The 25,240-nt window shown below is 30.7% G+C and overlaps 7 protein-coding genes across 7 annotated transcripts; 2 read left to right on the forward strand and 5 right to left on the reverse strand.

Annotated features, from left to right (window-relative positions):
* The first annotated feature begins 259 nt into the window (after positions 1-259).
* LOC111034103 lies at positions 260-1,568 on the forward strand. Its single transcript, XM_022315140.1, has 3 exons — positions 260-551; positions 866-1,500; positions 1,557-1,568. The coding sequence occupies exons 1-3, from the start codon at positions 260-262 to the stop codon at positions 1,566-1,568; spliced, it is 939 nt and encodes a 312-aa protein (XP_022170832.1).
* Positions 1,569-2,556: 988 nt separating this feature from the next.
* LOC111034110 lies at positions 2,557-4,772 on the forward strand. Its single transcript, XM_022315153.1, has 3 exons — positions 2,557-2,698; positions 4,025-4,375; positions 4,429-4,772. Exons 1-3 carry the CDS (start codon positions 2,557-2,559, stop codon positions 4,770-4,772), a joined length of 837 nt encoding a protein of 278 aa, XP_022170845.1.
* LOC111034094 lies at positions 2,983-3,491 on the reverse strand. The gene has a single exon (XM_022315130.1). It carries the CDS (start codon positions 3,489-3,491, stop codon positions 3,003-3,005), a length of 489 nt encoding a protein of 162 aa, XP_022170822.1. The 3' UTR covers positions 2,983-3,002.
* A 1,193-nt stretch (positions 4,773-5,965) lies between the features above and the next one.
* Positions 5,966-7,921, reverse strand: LOC111034119 (piggyBac transposable element-derived protein 3-like). Its single transcript, XM_022315167.1, has 3 exons — positions 7,606-7,921; positions 7,231-7,554; positions 5,966-7,176 (listed from the first exon to the last, which is right to left on the reverse strand). Exons 1-3 carry the CDS (start codon positions 7,919-7,921, stop codon positions 5,966-5,968), a joined length of 1,851 nt encoding a protein of 616 aa, XP_022170859.1.
* Positions 7,922-19,591: 11,670 nt separating this feature from the next.
* Positions 19,592-22,044, reverse strand: LOC111034125. The gene is made up of 4 exons (XM_022315180.1): positions 22,013-22,044; positions 20,720-20,888; positions 20,247-20,625; positions 19,592-19,968 (listed from the first exon to the last, which is right to left on the reverse strand). Exons 1-4 carry the CDS (start codon positions 22,042-22,044, stop codon positions 19,592-19,594), a joined length of 957 nt encoding a protein of 318 aa, XP_022170872.1.
* Positions 22,045-23,325: 1,281 nt separating this feature from the next.
* On the reverse strand, positions 23,326-24,249 carry LOC111034133 (zinc finger BED domain-containing protein 4-like). The gene has a single exon (XM_022315190.1). It carries the CDS (start codon positions 24,247-24,249, stop codon positions 23,326-23,328), a length of 924 nt encoding a protein of 307 aa, XP_022170882.1.
* Positions 24,250-24,315: 66 nt separating this feature from the next.
* On the reverse strand, positions 24,316-24,874 carry LOC111034142. The gene is made up of 2 exons (XM_022315202.1): positions 24,651-24,874; positions 24,316-24,553 (listed from the first exon to the last, which is right to left on the reverse strand). Exons 1-2 carry the CDS (start codon positions 24,872-24,874, stop codon positions 24,316-24,318), a joined length of 462 nt encoding a protein of 153 aa, XP_022170894.1.
* Between the last annotated feature and the right edge of the window lie 366 nt (positions 24,875-25,240).

Genomic DNA, 25,240 nt, shown 5'->3' on the forward strand with positions numbered 1-25,240 from the left:
AGATATTGCTAAGGAAGTATTAACTTTTATGGTCGTAGCTGTAAATGAGAACTAGAAAATCCCAATTGGTTATTTTTTAACGAAAGGCTTAAATAGCTCACAAAAGTCTGAGCTTGTTCGGCATGCCTTAGACCTTCTACTGTAAACTAATATTACTATAATAAGCTTAACAAGTCAACAAGAAAGATGTTCCACAAATATATCATTAGCACAACAATTAGGATGTAGTTTTAATATAGATAGTTTAAGTACTAAATTAATGGCTTGCTCTAAAAACTTTGACAACAAAGAAGTTTTAGTCTTTTTAGATGCTGCGCATATGGTTAAATTGGTGAGGAATGCTTTTTGTGAACGTAAACAATTAATGGATAAGAATAGAATGATAATTGATTTTGACTACATTAAAAAGTTATTCATTCTGCAGGAACAGGAAGGTTGCCACTTAGCCAATAAACACCGAAAACAACATATATTTTTTTTCAAACAGAAAATGAAAGTTAAGCTTGCCACCCAGCTTCTTGGCCAATCTGTGGCTGATGCACTAAAATTCTGTAAAGATAACCTGAATTTAAAAAAGTTTTCAGGAGTAGACGCTACGGTTCTGTTTATAGAAATGCTTAATAAAGCCTTTGACATATTTAACTCTAGAAGTGAAAAATGTTTAAAAAAGCAATATGTAAAGAAAATTTTCAAGAAATATACAACTTTTGTTCAACATTTATAGATTATATTAAACATTTAAAAATAAAAGATAATAATGGACAATGCATACCAATACTTAATTCAAACAGAAAAACTGGTTTCATTGGCTTTATTATTTGTTTAACCTCAACAATTGAGTTGTATGGCATTTTGGTAAAACTAGATAAACTTAAGTCGATTAAGCTTTACAAGTTAAGTCAAGATCACCTTGAACTATTTTTTGGAAATATCAGAGCACAAAATGGATACAACAACAACCCAACTGCCAGACAATTTCGTTCTGCATATAGAAAACTTGTCATAAATGTAAATAATGTACAGCTGACCAACAGTAGAAATTGCATACCCTTAGAGAGTATTGATATTCTTCACTATTCTAGTAGTGACCCCATTAAAGGTATTAATGAAAGTACAACAAATATTAATTCTAATCCTACATATTTGGAAGATAATTTAAAAGCAGCTGAAAGTTTCATTAATGATCATGAATATATAGTCACTCAGAATACTTTTGAGTTTAGTAATTTTACTAAAGAAATAATTATATATATTTCAAAATTTGTGGTACATAAATTAGCTTCAACTCTTCAATGTGAAACTTGTGTAAAATCATTATATGCTATTAACAAAGATCAATTTTTGAATTCTTTAATTTTTTTTAAAAATCGAGGAGGTTTTAAAGGAGGTCTTGTTTACCCGAGTGACGACGTTATTATAGTATGTTTACAAACTGAAAAAACCCTTAAGTATTTCAATTACCAAACTAAAGCAATAAATAAATTAAAAATACAATCTCAAGTACTTAATCACTTTTTAAGTAACTCAAAAATTTTTGATTCATTAAATTTTCACAGCAAAGAAATTAATTCGCCTTTATCTGATCATGTACCACTACTAATAAAATCAATTTCTACAACATATATTAATTTGAAAGTAAAATATAGCTTAAAAGCACATAATGAAACACAATCAATGCGAACATGGTATAATAAATTAACTCTATTCAAAGGCCAATAACAATAATGGTTTTATATTTTAATTTAATGATTTTTATTTGTATATTTTATAATTAATTTAATAAGTATGTATTAATGTAATTAGTAATTAACTATCTTAAATTTGTTTAACCTCTTCTCATAAAATAAGAGTTGTTGTTCAATCATTTATTAACTTGTTTAAAATGTATATTATGTAAATTGTATTCTTTTAAATAAACGCAGTATATATTATTATTTTTATTATACTGATAAATTTTGTACTATGTGAAAGTTTGGAATCCGATCAATGATCAATCTACAAATATATGGTATAATAAAAATAAATCTGAATTCTTGAAGTCTGAAAATTTAGCAATATATTATAATAATAAATATTTTATGACTCAATTTAGAATCCCGTGATTTGCCGGGTAATGTATTTTTGAAACTCGAAAATCCGGTGCAGAAATTTTCGGGGATCAATATTATCGTGAAATATTTTTACAAATGGTTACACTGTATTTAGTCATTTTGCGCTTCACTTATTATTTGTAATGCCACTTCTATCTTACTCTAAGGTCTACCCGGCAGCGCTTTTGCGGCAACTTGGGAAACGTAAGAGGCCGTCACAGTAAGGCGGTGTTCTCACCAAAAGCAACCTCGACATGTATTATTAAATTGACGTGTTCTCACAGGTCGCAACAGGACTGGAAAACAACGCAACTGTTTGAAAACTATTTTTGAGCAACTCGACGTGTCAGTCTCTTTTGTTTAGTTGCTAGTGTGAATAGTTCGATTTTGTGAATAATTCAATTATTTGATTATTACCTACTCTAGTTAATAATCAATTTCATATTTTGTTAATAATTTATCTAAAATGCCAAATGAACAAGAAGAAAATATGGCATTCGTTCAACTTATAGAAAGTCACCCATGTCTTTATGATGTAACATCATCTAATTACACAAGACATAAAAGAAAAAGCATGGAACGACATTTCAAAAAAATGAACAATTCTAGTAAGTAAAATGTTGTCAAAAAATCAAAAACGTAATTACTAATTAATCTTGTATAAACAATGTAGGTACATACAGATACAATATTAAATAGATGTATCATATTATTTGTTAAATAAGTAAAATTAAAAGTAATAATAATCATATAACAAATAAGACATAAATATTAAATTAAGTTAAATTAAATTATAGTATTCCATTGATATGGAATAGAACCAGCGGGTGTCATAAAATATTCACATAATTTTTCTCTGTTTTGTTGTGCCTCTGATAACGATCTTACTTGTCTCTCGTGATTTTGTTGAGCCTAAACTTGTCGATTTTCTTGTTGTGTGTCAAATATTTTAGGATGAGAAAATATTCCTTGTTTGATACGAATATAATTATGTAGGACACAGGCAGCTTTTATAATATTATTTATAGTTTCTTTCTTACAACAAATTGGCCCTTCAAATAAACGAAACTTGGATACCAACATACCAAAAGCACACTCGACGCTTTTGCGGCCTCTAGAAAGTCTATAGTTAAACACCCCTTTTTTAATATCCAAACTTCGTTTTGGATAAGGTCTCATTAAATATTTAGTGAGGAGGAAAGCTTCATCGGCGACAAAATAAAATGGAAAATTATTTTCATTATTACTTGAAGGTAAAGGTCTAGGAGGAGGTAATTGTAATATGTCTAAATTTAAAGCACGTCCAAGATTTGAAGTTCGAAATACAGCACCATCACTATTTCTTCCAACTTCACCAACATCTATCGTCGTAAATAATCCATCGGCATCGACACAAGCCATGAGCACAATAGAAAAATACCCTTTATAATTGAAATATGTTGATCCTGTGTTCGGTAAACATTTTATTCGAAAATGTTTATCGTCAATAGCGCCCACACAATTCGGGATATTCCATAGCTCAAAAAATCTGTCAGAAATTTGTAACCATTTTTCTTGTGATGGCGAATCCAAATACTTTGGTTGTAGTACATTCCAAATATTTTCAGTTGTGTTTGAAATAATGGTACTAATTGTTGTAAGTCCTCTCATAAAATGATATGTCATAGCTCTATAACTTTCACCTGTTGCCATAAATCTAAAAAAAGTTTAATATATTATTGATAAATTATTTTTTTTTTAAATTTAATTTAAATAAAAAATCTAAAATAAATAAAAAAAGTAATATGATAAATAGTTGTAATATGAATTAAGAATATTGTAACAAAATTTGGAGCACAAATGTTCACATTGTGCGTCCAACTTCACGGACCTAATGTATTGTATAAGTATTTAAATTGTAAAGGTCTTATAAAATTATTTTTAAATGATTTTAGTTCAAACATGTAAAGAACGATGGAAAAACATAAGAACAGTATTTCTACGTCATTTACGACAAAAAGTAACAAGTGGATCATCAGGTGGCCTTAAAAAAAAATATTATTTAGAAGATGCTATGAAATTTATAATTCCATTTGTTAAAAGTGGTAAGAAACAACAAGGAAATATATCGATATCATCGGAATTGGAAAAGGACACTAACATGGAAGATATTGAAGAGGAATCAAATGTTGAAATAATAGAATCTGTTCAAGTACCAGGATCATCTGAATTATTCAGTAGTCATCGAGATATAGCAGACGATCACGATAAAATAGAACATAACGCAAAAAAAATTAAAGTAAATAGTAAAATAAGTGATGTTGATAATTGTTTCATGGAATACTTTGAAACAAAAAAGAAAAAATGTCAACCGCACCAGAATGTGCAGATCAAAAATTTTTGTTGAGCTTACTACCGGATATACAACAAATGAACCCCATACAAAAAAGACAATTCAAAAGGAAAGTTTTGGATGTTATCGGTTGTATTTTAGAGGATCAAGGTTCATTAAATCCATCTAGTAATTTAAGTTCCTCTAGTTATTCTACATTATCGATAGTACCAGAGGCAAGAACCAGTCATTCAAGTTCGTCTAGTTATTCTACATTATCGACAGTACCAGAGGCAAGAACTGATAATACAGGTAATCAATGTCAACAATTTGATCCAGCTCAGAGTGGTTTTGAATTTTTTAATATATAATAAAAATATTTTTTTTTCCTAATTTGTAAAAAATATGTTATGTTTTGTGAGAGTTTTCACAGTAATTAACATTCTATTTCTATTTTTTTTAAAATTTAATTAAAGATTGTCATTTTATTTTTGTTGATTATTCTAAAAATAAAAAATATAATAAAGTTTAGTTGTATTTAATTTAATTATTACCATATTGTAATTAGAAGTCTTTCCTCAACAGACACTGCTTTTCTATAGTTGGTATCTTTTTTTTGAATTGAAGTCTTCATTAGTTCTACTAGTTCTTGAAAACTTTCAATACTCATTCTATAAAAACCATGAAATTTAGCTGGGTCTTGGTCTAATTCTCTTGTTAGTATAAATGAACTGTGGTTGACGTTGAGTGAATAATATGGATGAATCCAATTTTTTTTTTATTTTTTGTTTCTTATACCTCAAATACATAAATGCTACAACCATATCCTCATCGGATGAAGACATTTTGATAACTGAATATGCATTGAAGTTGCATTGAAGTTTCATATTAATTTTTTTAGATGAGAACAACTGGGCAACTCAACTACAACTAGACTTGAATCTCTATCGCGTTGCCGTCATCAGTTGCTTCTGGTGAGAACACGGCCTTAGCCTTACAATGCATGATTTTTTTATTTTTTATTTTTTAATTTTTTTTGAGTTGTTATATCAGTCCTAATTAACGGAAAAATACTTTAAAAAAAATTTGATATTTTAAGTCTAAAAAACCAAATTTTTAGTTTGTTGCCTGTGAGCAACATTATGCATTTACGTATAACATAATTATTTATTAAGTTTAAAACGTGTAATTTATTCATATATATATCTTGAAAAGTTAAATTGTTTATTGTTTTACTATAAATATAAGAAAATAATAATTGACTAACTTGCCAATTACAAAACAAAGTATAAATTTGTAAAAATGTATTAATGTATACATAAAATGTAGTATCAATATATAACAAAAAAAAAAAATATATAGAAATAAAAATAAAAAAAAAATTAATAAACTTTTTGGTTTAAACTTAGAACAAAAATGTAATTGACTGACCTGCCAATACATAACAAAATAAAACAAAATAACTAATATAAGTAACAAAAAACTAACATAATATCTTTTATGGTAAATATACTTTTTTTTAAATTATAAAATAAAATAATAAGTAAGAAATTATAATTAATTTTTATGTTGTATGCCATTTGGTGAAACAAGTTAGTCCTTTGCCACAACATAAACTTATTTGACATTTTCCACACATCATGAAAGTAAAACCTTTGCAACCTGGATTTTTACATCTAGTTCTTTTTTCACTTTCAATAGGCCAATGATCTAATTTGTCAGTTCTTACCTCTTTTGGTGGTGCATGCTGTCCTACTTTAGTGCCCATTTTACCCTTTTTTATAATTCCTTCTTGCACATCATTAGTGGGACGTCCACGTTTTGGGGTGTAAGTACCAATTTTGCAGAGGGATAAAGCAAGTTCTTCCCTAAACTTTACCAATGATAGCACACTATTATTTCCTTTCTGTTTCTGAATTCTTTTATGTAGAAGCCAAGAATTTACTACAGTTACATCTAATAAATGGTGGAAGACCCTCATGTACCATTTTCTACTCCTCATCTTTATCTTATGACGCCCAAGTAACCCATCTAATAAATCAACACCACCCATGTGTCTGTTGTATACTTGTATTATATTTGGACAATCAACTTCAATCCTTTTTTTTTGTTTCCTGTCAAACCTACTTACTTTTACAACTGGGTCTATAGCAGTAAATGTCGAAAGCAAACTCACAATTTTTGTATCTTTCCATATGACAGCAACTATGTCTGTATCTAATACTTTGGATATACAATGGGCAGTAGTGCCCCTCGGCTGTTTCATTAGAACAGAATCAACTGGCAACATTACATTTTTTAACCTATTTCTTCTTACAGTGCCTAGAGATAATATATTTCTTTTTTTTAAATAAACCAACAGTGGCAAAGATGTATAATAATTGTCAAAAAATAATTTAAAATTTTGGTTATTAGGTATAACTCTACTAAGACACACAACAACATTTGCACTAGCACCTAGAACTGGCTCACTTGCTTCTCTACCTTCGCTATTATTTTCTTGACCTGAACAAAACTCAAAATTATATGCAAAACCTGAGGCACCACTAAGAACAAAAAATGTGTAACCCCATTTATGAGGTTTATTGGGCATGTATACTTTGAGTGAACTTCGTGCTTTTGTGCTGCATATTTGTTCATCAACTGCCAAGTTTTCCTCAATTGGTATAGAACTAAATCTTTTTCTTGAAGTTTCAATAAGTGGCCTAATTTTATGTATTTTATCTCTTTCAGGACCAGTAGAAGTTAATAAATTATCGTTAAAATGAAGATTAGCTCTAATTTTTTCAAATATATTTACAGGCATTGTAGTTTTTATTAAATCATTACCTAATACTGGGGACCAATAATTTCTAATATTAGATGTATTTACCAAACTCATAATTATAAGAATACCAATATATTTTTGTAAATCTTCTTTATTAATTTTTAAGGGGGTACTAGAGTTGTTCTGTACACCATATTTATATGTTTCAAAACATATATGATCCAATAAGTCAGAGGTAAAAAAATATTTAAATATTTGAAAAGGTGTTTCTAATTCAAGGATGTCACTAGGTAAATCTGAATTGCCAAGAAAATTTGTATCTATTACAGGAAAGTTACCTTCAGTCCAAACAACATTTTTCACTTCAATTGGTGGTATAGAAGGTACTGATGCAATAGATGGGGTTGTTTGTTTTGATTTTCTGGTTTTTTTATCACTTGAAACATTTTGTTTTCTTATGACTGGTTCAGTGGATGTTGAGGGTAATGAAATATTTATATCAGAAAAATTACTATTATCTACAACAGGTTCTAGAATAGGAAATATAACATTTTCGTCGACAATAGATTCAGAAGAAAACTGCTTAGATAATAATTCTTCAAAAGTAGTAATATCTGGCTCCTCTAATAAATTACTATATTTACTATATAAATCTAGTTGATCATCATCAACATCACTTTCAAAATCATCTTCAGATCCTGATGGTATATCTAATAACTGTAAAATGTCACTATCGTCTATTTTATTGGCCATATTAAATCAATATTCCTAAAAAGTTTAATAACACTCAAAACAGACAAAAACTCAAAACAATTTTAGTTATTCAACAGCGAAAGTCAGTGAAAAGCAAGTTGTTGAATATTAGTAATCATATTTTGTTTATATTATCGTGATAACATAACGGGAGTGCATAATGTAGCTCACAGGCAACAAAGTAAAATTGAGATATTACAATAGTACGAATCGACAAAATGTCAATTATTCTATACTAACTATCTTATAACAGTGTAGGAAACACAAAATAATTTTTGAAAAACGTATTGTATGAATTAACACCGATTTATTGTACTTCAAAGATGCATACATCCATGAAAAAATTGATAATGGCGATTACGAAAAAAAAATATTGAAAAGACTAAAAATAAATAGAATTAGTTATTTTCTTACTATTATATTCACCATAATATGAATATATACTATCTTTTATGAGTATTTATAAACATTTTACAAGAAGTATTTTAGATATTAGAGGCTATTTTACACATTGTTGCTCACAAGCAACGCTATGCATTGTAGGGTTAGTGTTATATTCTTTTTACTTTTAAAGAGATGGCGTTGTGCGCCATATCGTCGCCGCCGCGGCTGGCCGTAACCACGCCCACTTTTTCCGTGACGAGGCTCACGCTGCATAGTCGCGGGAGAGGCGCATTATTATTTCACGAACTGTCGTTCGGAATGTTTCACGTCATTACAAACCGTTGCGTAAATTGTCGCCCATGAATACTAAACGGTGCGCTGGCTCGCTCCTAGCTCACAAGTCGCACACCTATTTTTTAATTAAACCTCCTGTTTGCTTAAAAATACAAACCAATAAATTAAGCATACAAGTTTTTATACACCATAACTCGATTTATATTTTTAACCCAATTACTTTTTAAAATACATGTAAAATAATAATTCCATTACGATTAAATAGATTTTTTAGTAAAAATGTTGAGTATCTTACATTATAACTGATAAGTGACATGAAGCAATTTTTATGCGATAATTTAATCTCCTAAATAAATATTAGCAACATTTTAAATAGTTTTGATTAGTAAATATTGATGTATTTACTTATTTTAATTTTAAATATAATACTTACATAAAATACGAAGTTGATTGTGGTACAGTATCTATGTAAAAAAACAATTGTTTAAAACAAACATGTTCATTGTTCATATAATGTAATTTGTAAGATAACTAAAAAGTTAACATAATACAATGAATTAAACGTTGTATTTTTCGTTAATCGTATTTATAATTGATTAAAATATTTATATACAGTACTATATAATATACAATTAATACAAAACTATTCATTATTTACAATTTATTTTTTTGTTTTAATGTTTTCCAAAATGTGTTCAGGATCTTTTATATCATCTACTAACAAACGTTTTTCATACTGAGGATTGATTATCTCTGGTAGTAAGCATTCCATATAAAAACGTTAAAAAAAAAGTCCAATGAATATACAAACGAATAATTGTGTTAAACCCTGGCATTAAAATTAACGAATGTTTAAAACTTACATTTTTAACTTATCAATTATTTTGTTGTCCCAGAAAGATTCATCGTAATTTATTAATTGTATTTCTGTCCAATTTTTCGAGTGGACGACGAAATAACAGGATTTTCGTCTAGAAATGTGCATTTTCCCCTGGACTTGATAGTAAAAATGATGATCAGTTTTTAATTCCATCATTACATTGTCATTGAGACGACAGAATAATAGCTATGCAGAAAAATATTATAAAAAAGTACTCAGTTCGTGTTTAGACTTCGTACAGTCCACACGTTAATTGTTACGCGCTCCGCTTTATCAGCTCCCGATAGCGTGTGTATTGTATTGTTCATCGTGTCCAGCGCTCGTCGCGGTACTCGTACCGTCGGTAATGTATAAATTATCTGAACATTCCCCAAGGCCAACCTATAAATTACCTTATCTACATCATTATACTTATCTACATAATTATGAAGTCTAATCGCCCATTAACACCTATCACCAAAATTTCCAAACCACCAATAATTAAAAAGTCAGCTAATAAAACTATTCCATCACCACACATTATCTCCAACACATTAATGGATCAAACGGGTGACAACAGCCCTTCTGACTTATCGGGCAATGAATTCGATTGGAAAGCAGTTCCAACAAATTCTACGAAACGAAACAGATTTCCAAACCACACTTCTCCTAACACAAAAAAACCAGACACAAATATTTTTATTTCTGCAAACCGTTTCACTCCGATTGCTCCTACTAATGAAGTTCAACCAATGGAAACAGTTGAAACTCAATCTGTAAACAATGATAATATAACTTCAAAACCGCCTCCTATCTTTATTCAAGAACAAATAAATTACAACAACTTCTGTCAAAAAATTAATGAATTAACTGATACCTCTAGATTTGACTGTAAGAGCTCTACCAAAGGTCTTAAACTCCAAACATACAGTTCTGACTCATACAGATCAGTCGTCAAATACCTCAAGAATAATAACGTATCATTTCACACATACCAATCAAAAGAGGAAAAACCTTATCGTGTCGTAATTAGAAACATCCATCATTCCCTCGATACCTCTTTTATTAAGCAGGAACTCTTAAATAAAGGATTTGTCACTAGAAACATAACGCCGGTAACTCACAAGTCAACCAATACCCACCTACCGATCTTCTTTGTTGATATTGAACCAAGTACAACAAATTCCGACATTTTCAAACTTACTTCATTGTGTTACACTAAAATTAAAGTTGAAATTCCCCACCCTAAAAAAGTAATTTTGCAATGCCACCGCTGTCAGTCTTATGGCCACACTCGTGGCTATTGCAATCACTCCCCTCGTTGTGTTCGCTGTGGTGAGCACCATGAGTCAACTACATGTACCAAGGATCGCTGCTCCCCGGCTAAATGCGCTCTTTGTGGCGGAAATCACCTGGCTAACTTTAGGGGTTGCCAATCTCACCTGGATCTTAAAAAAAAATTGCTGCCAAACCCTTCAAAGAATATCTTAAACAAAAGTTCCCAACCTCGCCAACCACCTGGAGTGAATACCTACGAATCCTCGCATCAAGCTTACACACAACATTTCCCACCATTAAATCAAGACTCATCTTCTAATACTCAAGACACCAACTCAAGCCACAACCAAAATATCACTGCTCAACTCTCCTCATTTATTAACGAATTCAAAGCATTAATAAACCCACTCATATCACTTCTCACCACAGTCATTGACAAACTCATAAATAATGCCAACAAATAACTTACAACCACTCTCCATATTTTTATGGAATGCTAACGGCATCCTGCAACATTTAAATGAATTACAAGTAGTTCTTACTGAAAAAAAGTTACAATAGCTCTTATTTCTGAAACTCACCTAACTAAAACCTCTACACTCAAGATATCCGGATTCGATATTATCAGAGCTGACCATCCAGATGATACTGCACATGGAGGCGCTGCTCTCCTTATCTCCAATAAAATTGACCATACACCTCTTCCTCCATATCTGTCTACAAATATTCAAGCAGCAAGCACTTCAATAACAATAAACTCCGTTATTATTTCCATCTCTTCATGCTATTTTCCCCCAGGAAGACCTTTCCCCTCGGTAGAACTCGGTAATCTTGTCCAATCACTAAGCTTTACCCATATTATTGGCGCTGACTTCAATGCTAAATATCAAACTTGGAGTCGGTCAACAAACACCAGAGGCCGTACCCTACAAAATTTCATCTTGCTCAATCATCTTAAGGTAATAGCGTCCCTTTCTCCAACCTATTGGCCATCACATAGCAACCGTCATCCCGACACTCTTGACTTCTTTATCACCAATCTTCCTAATCGTTTTTCCACTGAAATTATAAGTCTAAATGACCCAGACTCTGATCATACACCTGTCTTGCTACTAATCGGAGCTCATCCCTCTCTGAAGAAAAATAGACCAACCATTACTCCAGGTACTACAAACTGGAACAAATTCAAAGATACCATCTCAAACAAAACTACTCTTAACCCGCGATAACTCGCACTGTTAGAAATAATCTAACATTCAACTTATTTTTAGAATAACAATAATCGTTTAAATGATAAATAGTTGTCCTTCCATCAATGCTTTATCTATATCACTATAGAACTAATAATATCATAATGGAAGATAAGATAACATTATATGACAATTGTTTTCAGTTTAAAGTTGACGGTAAGCAAATTGTTAGTAGTAATCTAACGCGCGAGTGATCACGACACCCGAGTTGTTAGTAATAATCTAACGCGCGAGTGATCACGACACCCGACTTGTTAGTAATATTCTAACACGCGAGTGTTTACGCGGTGATTTTTGTATGTGTGTAAAATTCAAATTAACATTTTCAAACTAATATCATTATTTTTAGTGTCGTGTATCATTTTATGATATTGTTTTCTTTGTAATTGTTTACTGTAATAATGAACAACGATAAAATTACAAATAAAGTAATAAAATGGTTGCAAGAAGATGAAGATACAAACACCAGTGACCTGAACTCAGAAACAGATACAGAATCTGAGCATTCAAATCATGACACAGAATCAGAACAGTCAGGTAATAGTGATTCTGATAATACACATACCCCGGCTTCAAATAATTTACTGAATACCCCTTGTTATGTTGGAAAAGATGGTAAGAAATGGCTAATGCATAAGCCACAAACTACAAAAACTGCTCGTCAAAATATAATTACAAAATTACCGGGAGTGAAAGGTGCAGCTAAAAATTCAAAAACAATTTTAGACTGTTGGAAAATATTTTTTCCCGATAATATAATTATTTATATTGTCGAATGTACAAATCAACAACTTAATTTAATTCGTTCTAATTATACACGAGGTGAAAGAGACTGTCCACCAACAAATTTTGAAGAAATTTTAGCATTTTTTGGGTTATTATATTTGGCTGGTGTAAAGAAGGCTCAGCATTTGAACACCGATGAATTATGGTCTACCGACGGTACAGCTCCTGAATTTTTCTCGGCAACTATGTCTAAAAGACGTTTTCATACTCTCGTACAAGCAATTCGTTTTGATGATCGTAATAGTAGATTAAAGCGAAAAAAGACTGACAACCTAGCGCCAATCAGATATATTTTTGACCAGTTTTTAAAATCATGCATAGAAAGTTACACAATAAGTGAATACGCTACTATCGATGAAATGTTAGAAGCATTTCGTGGGAGGTGTAAATTTAGGCAATATATAGCCAACAAACCCGCCAAATATGGCATCAAAATATACGCTCTTGTTGATGCTAGAACATTTTATACTTCCAACATGGAAATATACGCTGGAAAACAGCCCCCAGGTCCATTTCAAAAAGATAATAGTGCAGCTTGTGTAGTGAAACGTCTAATAGAACCAATTGATAAATCCGGGCGCAATATTACAATGGATAATTATTTTACATCTGTACCTCTCGCCAACGAATTATATGCAAACCACCGGCTTACTATTGTAGGAACATTACGGAAAAACAAAAGAGAGATTCCACCAGAGTTTACTAATATAAAATCACGTACATTACAAAGTACAATGTTTGCAAATGGACAACATACAAACAACAGTCTTCTTTGCTCGTATGTTCCTAAAAAAAATAAAAATGTTTTAATGTTATCAACAATGCATCGTGATGATTATATTGACCCAGATTCGGGTGATTTGAAAAAGCCAGAAGTAATAACTTTCTACAATTCGACCAAAGGTGGAGTTGATGTAGTAGATCGACTAAAAACTGAATATTCAGTAACAAGAATAAGTAACCGTTGGCCATTTACAATTTTTTGTAGTCTGTTGAATATTGGAGGAATAAATTCACAAATAATTTATAAAACGAATACGAATGATATATTTACTAGAAGACAATTTCTTACAGACTTATGCAAAATATTAACAAAACCCCATTTGTTAAAACGTGCAACAATACCTAGTCTTGGATTATCAATTCGCCAGAAAATACAAAATATTACAGGATTTCAAGCAGCACCAAAGGAAAACACTCCTCAAGGAAAGCCACGATGTACATACTGTCCAATACGTAAAAATAGATTCACACAGCATCAATGTAGCATTTGCTCCAAACCAATTTGCAAGGAACATACTGCATCAACTAACCTAATTTGCCTCATTTGTAATAATCCTCAAGATTCAGATGATTAATATTATTTCAATTTTTTGCATGTATACATAAATTTAGGGTTTTAATTTATCAGTACTTTTTTTTTTTCAAATTAAATATAAAAATGTAAAATGTATTGTAAGAATGTATACAGTTAACCTATTTACTCATTTGTAATTCATTTTAATGATTAATATAATTAAAAGTTTTTGATATTAGTACATTATTAACTTGGGTTTTTTTTTAATGTATTTAAATAACAGCTTTAAAACACCTAAAGTGGTAAAATTAAAGTGGCACAAGTATCTCATATATATATTGTCTTTTGTAAATAATGCAATAAATATAAATTGTATAAAAAGGAATTTGTGTTTTGATGAAATTAAATAAACTAATTGAGTGTTAGAAAAAATCTAACACGCGAGCAATTGCGTAAAAGACAACGCGCGAGTTATCGCGGGTTAATATAAAATTAAAATCAATCACTGATGTTGACCAAGCAATTGCGAAACTAACTGATGATATTCAAAAAGCAGCCTTGGACTCATCTACCAAGAATCCACCCTATTCTCAAACGCTCAATCTATCACCAGAATTAAGACGACTCATTGCTGAAAAACGCAGAGCCAGATCTAAATGGCAACATACTCACTACCCAGCAGATAAAATTAAGTACAACTTTCTCTCCAATAAACTAAAATCACTACTTAATACTCACAAAGCCAATCTGTACAAAAGTCATATACAAAACCTCTCTTTTTCTAACGGATCAATCTGGCGTAAAACAAAGTCAATATTGCGGATTAAGGACTCCCCTCCTCCAATTCGCCGCCCAGACAACTCACTTGCTTTCTCAGACCAAGAAAAAGCGGATATTCTCGCCAATGAATTATCAGGAGTATTCAAACCACATCTTATTTCAACACCAGCACTACATATGTCGACAGTTATGGATTCTCTTCAATCAACTTTACCTATGGCACTCCCTGCAAAACCAACCTCCCCAGCGGAGATACTAGGAATTATAAAAATCTTGCAAATAACAAATCTCCAGGCCACGATCTTATTTCCAACAAAGTTGTTAAAAATCTCCCTGTGAAAATAATTGTTCATCTATCACATATTTATAATGCTGCCCTTCGCCTATCTTACTTCCCAACTACTTGGAAATCATCAGTCATTGTCACTGTACTCAAACCTGGTAAGCCTCCAGAACAACCCTCCTCGTACCGGCCTATAAGCCTTCTACCGGTTCTTGGAAAAATATTAGAAAAAGTCATCCTCAAGCGCATCACTACCATTGCGCAATTGAACAACAGTATTCCAAACTTCCAGTTTGGTTTTCGTTCTCTTCATGCCACAACCCATCAACTTCACCGTGTAGTGGACACCATCTCAACAGCAATCGAAACCAAAAAATACTGCGCTGGAGTCTTTTTAGACGTTGCTAAAGCATTTGATACCGTCTGGCACGAAGGTCTTCTTTTTAAACTAAAAAAAATATTTCCTGCCCCTTTATACCTAATGCTGAAATCATATCTAGAAAATCGTTCATTTAATGTCCGCCACAACTTACAACACTCTAACCAATTTCCTATCTCTGCTGGTGTCCCTCAAGGCAGTGATATCGCTCCATTCTTATATACCATATACACGTCAGACCTGCCTACATCTGAAGATACTATAGTTGGAACATATGCTGATGATACCGCTTTATTATCAGTTTCTTCTGACCATACCATTGCATCTCAACAAATTCAAACTCACCTAAATAATCTTTCACAATGGTTCACCAATTGGAAGATAAAAATCAATGAATCTAAGTCTTCCTTTGTCACTTTTACACTTCGACCTCATAGCTGTCCAGCTGTATCAATGAACAACATTGACATCCCTCACTCGACCGAAGTTAAATACCTTGGGCTTATACTTGACAGACGGTTAACTTGGTCTCCTCATCTAAAGAATAAGCGAAAAAAGCTTAATTCCAGACTCCACCTCTTAAGACCACTCCTTCGTTCGAACTTAACTATACCTATCAAAATAATCCTATATAAAACTCTTCTTAAACCAATCTGGACGTATGGCATCGTAATCTGGGGCTCTGCAAAGAATTCAAATAAAAGAACTATTCAAGCTTTCCAAAACATATGTCAACGTGTAATCACTGGTGCACCCTGGTTTGTCTCAAATGAGTCATTAAATTACGACCTCAAATTACCATCCATCAATGAAACTGCCTCTATCTTCTACAAGCGCTTCCACTCCAAACTATGAGATAATCCTAATCAACTAATAAACGAACTAGCCTCACTTACACTCCCCGGAAATACGGCTAGACGCCTCAAAAGAAAGTGGTGCCGTGACCTGAAAACTTAAGATTAAGTACTTAAAATATTCTGGGGTGTCACAAATGTGTGATTTCCCCTTCATGCATATAATTTAACCTGATAACTATCTGTAAATATTTATATTCTTATTGTACTCTTATTGTACCTTTTACATTTCTTTAAACTAAAATTGTTATATTTTAATAATTCAATTAATTATAGATTTGATACCTATATTATAGGATATTATAATATTATTGTTACTCACTTTTTTACTGCTTATCGCTTCCGAAAATGTAATTGAATCTCTGACTGCAAATGGACAATAATATAATGGAAATCGTCATTAATTACACCATCTGTGTATTATACAAAAAAATGTATTAATTAGTATTTTGATGTTTATTTTGGATTTTGATAAAATATCTCAGAATTTTTCGAATTATATATTACTTGGAGTTGTTGCCAAGTAAGGAAAATATTCATCAATGAATAATGATAAGTCCACATGGATTGACATTGCATTTTAAAATATTTTCCAATGCAACAATAGCTTCTGGTTCGGTGGTTTTACCATAGTCAGTTGCCTTTGAAAAAAATGTTCGGTATAATATATAGTAAACTGTTTTTTTACAAGACGTGGTTGGTCGTAATTTACAAACACGACCAAAATTTGATGTAGTAAGTCTATTTCTTCGTTCAGAATGCCAGATTTAAGAGTTAGCCTGTTGTCTAGTTTGTGTTTCAATATTTGAGAGACCACTTCTATCTAATCGCAAGGAATTGATAAAATCTTCTTTTAATTTTTGTAATGTTTCTTTAGACATATTTTCTTCCTCGCGTAGTGATTCGGCCAAACCATAACGTTCATCTAGGCCAACATGACTTTTTTTCTTATTATGTTTTGGAAAAGAAGTGTTCTAGATTTTAATTGTACCCTTTTTTTTCAGTCAATGTTTGGAATTTCTTACCTACAATATCTATATATAAATACAATTTATTATGAGGATATAGTTTATGATAGGTACAACTATATAAAATTATATCATAACTTATTTTAATGATGTAAAAATTCTTTGAATACAATGTGTTCCCACAACCTCATATGAAAGTATACCAAACATGATGAAAAAATACCCTTTAAAGAGTGGGTCTAACTTTTTAATTTTTTAAGTTATGGGCAATTAACTTTTAACCTATCACGCATTTGTTAATGTATCTTCAAAACTTTTCAACATTTGACGTATTTTTTTTTATCTTAAAGCTATTGATTGAAAATTATTTGTATTAACTTGAAATTTAATATTTATCATCACAAATTAGAATTTATAAAAGGATTACTACAAATATAATTTAGTATTTACTACGGGTTAATTTTTAAATGTTTACTTATTTCAATTTAATAATAATAATTTGCACATTTCTATTTTAATTTCATATAATGGTTGACAGGACACTTGTATAGCTTTAAAAAAAAATACGTCAAATATTGAAAAGTTTTGAAAATACATAAACAAATGCGTGAGAGGTTTAAATAAAGTTAATTGTCCAAAGCTTACAAATTCAAAAAGAACCTCTTTAATTGATATTTTTTCGTCATTTTTGGTATACTTTCATATGAGGTCAATCGGTCACTTCCTGCTGGAACACATTGTATATTATTTTTTAGTTAACTATTTGACTCAAAAACTCATATGCTTGAAAGTTACCTGGGCTTATATCATTTACAATATTTTTGTGTAATAAACGAAGAAATTGTCCTTGAATTGTACGTTCAGGGGCGGATTCAATAATTTTCCGCCCCTATGCCAAATTAAATTTGCCGCCCCTATCTAAAAAAACTTATTATTTAATAATATATCCTCAAATTAATTAATTTTTTCAATAACTAATATGCAATTATTTTTTCATTTAAGTAAACTAAAAAAAATTCTGATTAAAATATAACATCTTCTGTTTATTTTTTTTAAAGTAACAACATTTATAAGAAAAACATAATTTAATTAATATAATGAAAATAATTAATTATTTTAATTAATTTAATACATTTTATTTAATTTTAATACTTAAATGTATAATTCATAATTAATTTTTGCAGTTAACATAAGTTTTTTCTCTAGATTTAATTCTTGAGAAGTCATCAATAATGTCTTCATACTCTAATGATGACGTTAAATCACTTTCTATGGTTAATACGGCCAAAGAATTTAATCTTTCTTGGGACATGGTTGATTGTAAATAATTTTTCATTCTTTTTAACACCGAAAACGAAAGTCTGATTTGTAAATGCAACATAGCTCATTTGCTTTAACCATTATTTCAGAGTTTTCAAATTTATGAAGTTTAGTTAAGAAATCAAACGGTTTGCAGAATGTTTCATATGCTTTTCGTCTATTACTCAATTCAGTAGCTAATCTATCTAGTATAACATAGAATGTATTAATTCTAAAATTATCTTTCGCTGGTATTTCTACTTGTCCATCTCGAGTTTCGTCATGACGAATTGTTTTTTTCTTTTTATAGATTTTTCAGATTGATATGTTTTGTTTTTTACTTTGCTTAGTGCTTTTTCTTCATATTCATCAAATGCCTCTCGCTGTGAATTCACTAAATGAATCAATGAATCATATAATTCGAGTACTGTACAAAGTATCTATTGAATATTGATGTTAACATCCTGTAATTTTTTACTTACAGCATTTAACCTTTCAAGTAAAAAACCCCACAAGACAGCCATGAATGCAATTTCCAGTCTCTCAAGTTGTATTCTAAGTCCACGATCTTCACATTTTGTTTCTGATCTTTCAGTTTTATCCAATTCAATTTTACTAAGAACTTGTATTATTTCATCCCAAGATTCATTTAAACTGACACAAGCATCATTTCTCGAAGACCAGCGCGTAACTGAAAGACTTTTGACCGCTTTAGGATTTGATTTTAAATGAGACATTAAAATTGACCATCTATGAGTTGACGCCGAAAAAAAATTATAAACATGTTGCAATAAACAAAAAAACTTGACAGATTGACTTGAAGCCTCGGCAGAGTGTGTTCCCACTAAATTTAACGAGTGCGCTGCACACGGAATGTAAAAAGCTAACGGATTCAGTTCTCTTATTCTAGCCTGTAAACCTTTGTATGACCCTGACATGTTATTAGCATTATCGTATGACTAACCTCGACAGTCAATCAAATTTATTTCAAGACAATACAACGTATCAATAACAATGTTTGTAAGTTTTTCAGATGTATGTCCTGCATTATCTATAAACCCTAAAAATCTTTCCATGGCGTTCCCTTTTTCATTTACATAACGTACAATAAAAGATAACTGGTCGACGTGAGAAATATCGGGTGTCGAGTCTACGATAATCGAGTAGTATTTGCATGTTTTTATTTGAGCGACAATACCGTTTTTTACTTTGTTAGACATGAGTTTAATAATTTCTTCATATATTGTAGATGATAAATACGAAGTATTTCCACTTCCAGAATTTTGAAATCGAGTTACATGTTGAGATAAAAAGGGATCAAATTCAGAAAGTAATTCTACAATCATTAAAAAATTACCGTTATTTACAGATCCTATTATTTCGTCATGTCCTCGAAATGGAAGTCCACGTGAAGCTAATTTTTTAACAATTTCTACAATTCTAGTTAAGACACTTCTCCAATATATTTTTTCTTGATTTACTTGTTCCATTAATTTTGAATTGATACGTTGTGTTACATTACCCCTATCCATAAGTTTAACAACACAAGTTTTATGACATGCGGAATTTTCGTGCTCTTTTAATCGCACAGATGCAGATCTCCAGTCATTGTACCCTCAGATGCTAAATATGAATCATTGTTAATTTCTTGGAATAATCTACAAGGTCCACAAAATACTTTTCCCGTTATTTCAGAATAAATTAACCACGGTCTATTGATGATTTGTCCATTGAAATGTTTTCTCTCAAACATATTTTTCGTTAATAAACGTTTTTCCCCATCATTATACATACGCAGTGATTTAGAAAAATCAATGTTTTTATTTTGTTCAAAACCGTTAACAGCAAAATAATCTTGGAGGTCATCATTTATAATCCACGTTGAAGGATCGTTAGAATAAGAAATTGATAATGATTCGAAACATGTAATTATTTCATCTTGGGGGAGGCAAAGAATGGCAATGAATGGCAGAAGAAGTAAAAGGTACAGATTCTAGGTTTTGATTTTCTAATATTTGTTTTTTAGGTGAATTAATAATATTCGAATCATTAGTCAAGTTTGGTTGCGGTAAACTAGAAATAGATACCTGTTGTTCCTCATTTTCTTTTATTAGTTTAAAATATGCATCAACCTTTTGGGTCCGATTAAGAACATTAGTTAATTGTTCAGCCTTTTCTTTTAATTTATTTTTATACTGGCAACCACTTAACTTTTTGCTGTTCATATTAACACCACTGCCAACACCAATATCGTCACTAAAAATACGCGTACGTATAAAATATGTGTAAACATTTTTAACACCACAGTTGTCACTAAATAAATCACGCGGACCGCGGACGTATACTTATCGGCGAAAGACAACTATCGGCTAATTCATAACAAACGGTTAAATAAAGGAATAAGGTTGTCAAATATTATTGTAAAATTATTTATAATAATACGACAACACACCACTCTTCGTCTAACTAACCACTGATTTAATAATATGAAATATATGTATACGCAGTGAACCTTGTACCGATAACGGTTTCTATAAAGCGAACGTTTTTAAATACTAAGTGTACTCCAATATTCGTATACATCTATTTTTTTTTTTATTACAGAATTACTAGACATTTCATAAACAATAAGATAAGCTATAATAAAATACTATCATCGTTGTCGTAGACGAGTTCCTGGCAAAATTAAATATTATTTTGCTAAAAATAAACGTATACAAAATCCACAATTTCAAGATTTTGAAGTGATAGATAAAATTTTAAATATTATGTACCTAATTTTGCAAAATCAAAATAAATATTCAACATAATTTTGCCGCCCTATGCGGCCGCATAGTTCGCAGTGCCTTAAATCCGCGCCTGTGTAGGAGATTACTGCAGCTCGACAATTGTATGAATTTCTTTGTGAATAATTTATACGTTTACCCGCCAAATATTTATTAATTACACTATTAAATTGTTCACACACGTTGTTATCGACATTCATGAGTAAGCTATCAATATTTGTGACATTTCTTCATTTATCGGTTTTTTTGAATAACTTAAAACGATTTTTCACTATATTTTTTATGGATCTTTTTCTAGACACAAACTGTGATTTTTTAATTTCATTTTTCGGGGGGGTCAGTAATGTGCAAGTTTGAAGATTCTGCATAGTTGATCAAAGTAGCATTATATTGATGTTTTCCAGTTAGCTTGAAGACACTTTTATATACATTTCCCAATGCAAAGTATTACACTCGCATAAAAGGTTTATTATCACTAGGTAATAAATTCGTGCCTGTCGCTTGCCACTCGATGCCATCTGACATTAATTTTGTTTCATTATATTCTATACAAATATACCACTTACCTAGCTGTGGCTCAAGTTTTGAACATACAAATCATGTCGTTGATTATTTGCTTTAAACATGTTTGTAACTTTGTAAGAAAGTAAATTTTTAAACATTAAAAATCACAGATCGATGTAAATTGTATATTCACTGTAGCTACACATCTGCAACGCCGTATAATACTTATGAGTGTAGTTGGTGAGTTATAGTAGGTATGACATTTTGTTTTTAATAATTAAATATTTGTAATTTTGTGTACAATAGATTATAATGTACCTACTATGTATTATTATGTAATTAATGTGGCATTTGATGTAATTTGGTTTTTTTCTTATATACCTAACCGAAAACAAAAATTGTAGTGACTGTTATATTATAATCTATATATTATAATTTATAATACTTGGTGTAAATATTATCATACTTTATGATCAAATAGGTTCACCTAGAAACTAAATACCTATTCTATAATATTTCAGATTTTGAAAGCAATCGCATTTCAGCTGTTTAACAATTTTATGATAAGAGGTTTAAAATTTAAAATATGTGTAAAATACGGTAGTCAATATTCTAGTGATGGTAAGAAATAGCAGTAGCAGTGTAAATAGCACTGCTATTTTACATTAGCAATAGCAGTCTGCTAATCAAAAATTATAAAAGCAGTGACTGCTATTTTGTTTTGTTGATATTTTTCCCTATTGCCTACCCTGATGATATTTATGATATCGCGCCGTGCTCTATACAGTACTACTGCTATTGCCAAATTGCTATTACTTAACTGATATTGCTATTTGCTATTTATTATTTAGATTATTGTAATAGCTGTTATTTCCTATAGTATTTTAGTATTTATTTGTAATAGTATTTTAGCGAGTAACAACTGCAACATATATAGATTGCTATTTAGCTGCTAATACTATTATCAGTAATATCTATTATCTACTATAAGCATTTTAGCCACACGCGTTATAATGTTATATCAGTAATTTACTATAAATTGGTAATTACATTATTATATTCTGATAATCTGATTTCTGTTGTACTGTGCCACTGTGGTCTGTGGTTTACTGGTCTGTACTTTGTGGATATTATAGAACAGTTCACAATTGACACACGACTTGATTAAGAAATACAAATATGTTAATGTTATTGTTATACTTCACTAATGACAGTTAAGTTGTTCAAAATAACTTATTAAAATATTTCAATTAAATTTACTTGTTCTATATTAAAATAAATATATTTTATAAGTCTGTAAGTATTTAGTTTAAATAAAAAATAATACATTTAACAATTAGGTAGGTATATTACATAGTGTTTACATAACTATATCTTAAAATAAGAATACAATTCTAAACAATTTATGTATTTTGGTTCAAGAAAAGTAACATTTCTGCTTTTTTGCTGCTCAAGTTACAGCGACGATCACTTAACAGTAGCCCAGCTTTGGAAAACACCCTTTCACATGGCACTGATGTTCCAAGAGCACATAACATTTTTCTGGCCAACTGATTGAGGTAAGGATAATTATGTTTATTAACAAACCACCACTTAAGAGGATCACAATTTCTATTGATAATTGAGTCCTCTAAACATCGATGCACCTCAATTATCGCTCTAGATGTAACTGTACCTGTAGGTTGAAGTTGTGCCACTTTTGTATCTATTGTTTTCCAGATAGACACAACATTTTCATCTCTATCAACTGGTTCAGGTATGGAATTGGAGTCTTCTTGAAGTGGAGCATTAGACGATCGATCTTTAGAAATAATTTCAGCAGTTAACTCAATAACATCATTTTTCACCGACCGTTGCATAGAATCTGATAATGTTATTGATTTAAATCGAGGTTCCAGGAATGTACACCTAACCAATGTCTTACTACTTTCTATTACTCCCCATCTATCTCTATGATTCATGCCACTTAGTAACTGCTGTAGAACATTTATAACCTCTACAGTAAAGTTTTTCCTAGCCATCTGCTCACAAACATTTTTGAGACCTTGAGAAATTACTAAAATTATAGATGCGGTCATATACTTACTACCACTTACCGCCTTTGTAGCTTCCTCAAAAGGACATAGCACTTGAATAAGCTCTTTGGTAATTTTCCATTCATCTGCTGAGAGTGTTTGAGGAGAGTTATCTAATAACCCTAGAGTACCTCTAATAGCATCTTCCAACTCAACAAAACGATCTAACATATAGTAAGTAGAGTTCCACCGTGTACTTATATCTTGCATCAATTTTTTGGGTGCTTTAGATCCATTGCTTGTTTGATACATATTGAGTTTGTGGTTAGCTCTACTACTTTTTCGGAAGTGAGTGACAATACATTTTATTTTGTCAATTTAACACAACTGTAACTTTAATGCATCTTGAACAATTAAGTTAAGTGTATGAGCGAAACACCCCAAACTCTTAACTTTTAATGAATTCAAAGCAGATTTGATATTATTAGCATTATCTGAGACTGCTAAGATTTTTTTTTTATCTATGTTCCATTTATCTAAAGTTTCTTGAATCGTGTTACATAAATTAAGACATGAATGGCTTTCAGAAAACTCATAGCATCCCAACAATACAGATCTTAAAACAAATTGTGTGTCAATAAAATTATGTTATGGATATGAATGCTATATTGTTTCGAGATGTTCAACAATCTGTCGTTAAACAGCCACTCAACGATTCATTGGTTAAGAGCTCTTTTGTCTCATTTAAACTTTTTTGGTATAGCGCAGGGATGTGAACTTTGGATATCGTGTGACGATCAGGTATTTTATAAGCTGGATTTAAAAGTTTAACAAAATTTTTGAAACCTTCATCTTCTACTACCTTAAAATGCTGAAAATCTTTGGTAAACAGTTTTAGAAGAACCTCGTCAATAATTTTTTGAACATCAAATGTCATCTTTTTGGGCACAAATGTGGTGATTGCAGCTTGCTTTTTTTCCGTACTATTGGTAAGTTATGAGCAGTATTAGCTGTTGGTGGTTGATCAGAATTAATTAAAACAGTTTCTGTTTGGGTTGTGGAAAGCGATGTAGAAGTCGAAGGCAACATACTTTGGGTAGTTGGGGCTGATGGTGGATCATCAATCAGTTGGTCGTTTTCATCTGGCTATACATTTTTTTATTGTAAATAATTGGTTAATAACTAAAAATATATTTTATTATTTTATTTTATTTAAATAGGTACCGTTAATTATATATATATATATTTTACTATTAATTTTTGACATAGGTAAAATATAAAAATTTTAAACAAAAAGACTTAC

Source organism: Myzus persicae, unplaced genomic scaffold, assembly GCF_001856785.1.
Source record: "Myzus persicae strain clone G006 unplaced genomic scaffold, MPER_G0061.0, whole genome shotgun sequence".
Classification (NCBI taxonomy): domain Eukaryota; kingdom Metazoa; phylum Arthropoda; class Insecta; order Hemiptera; family Aphididae; genus Myzus; species Myzus persicae.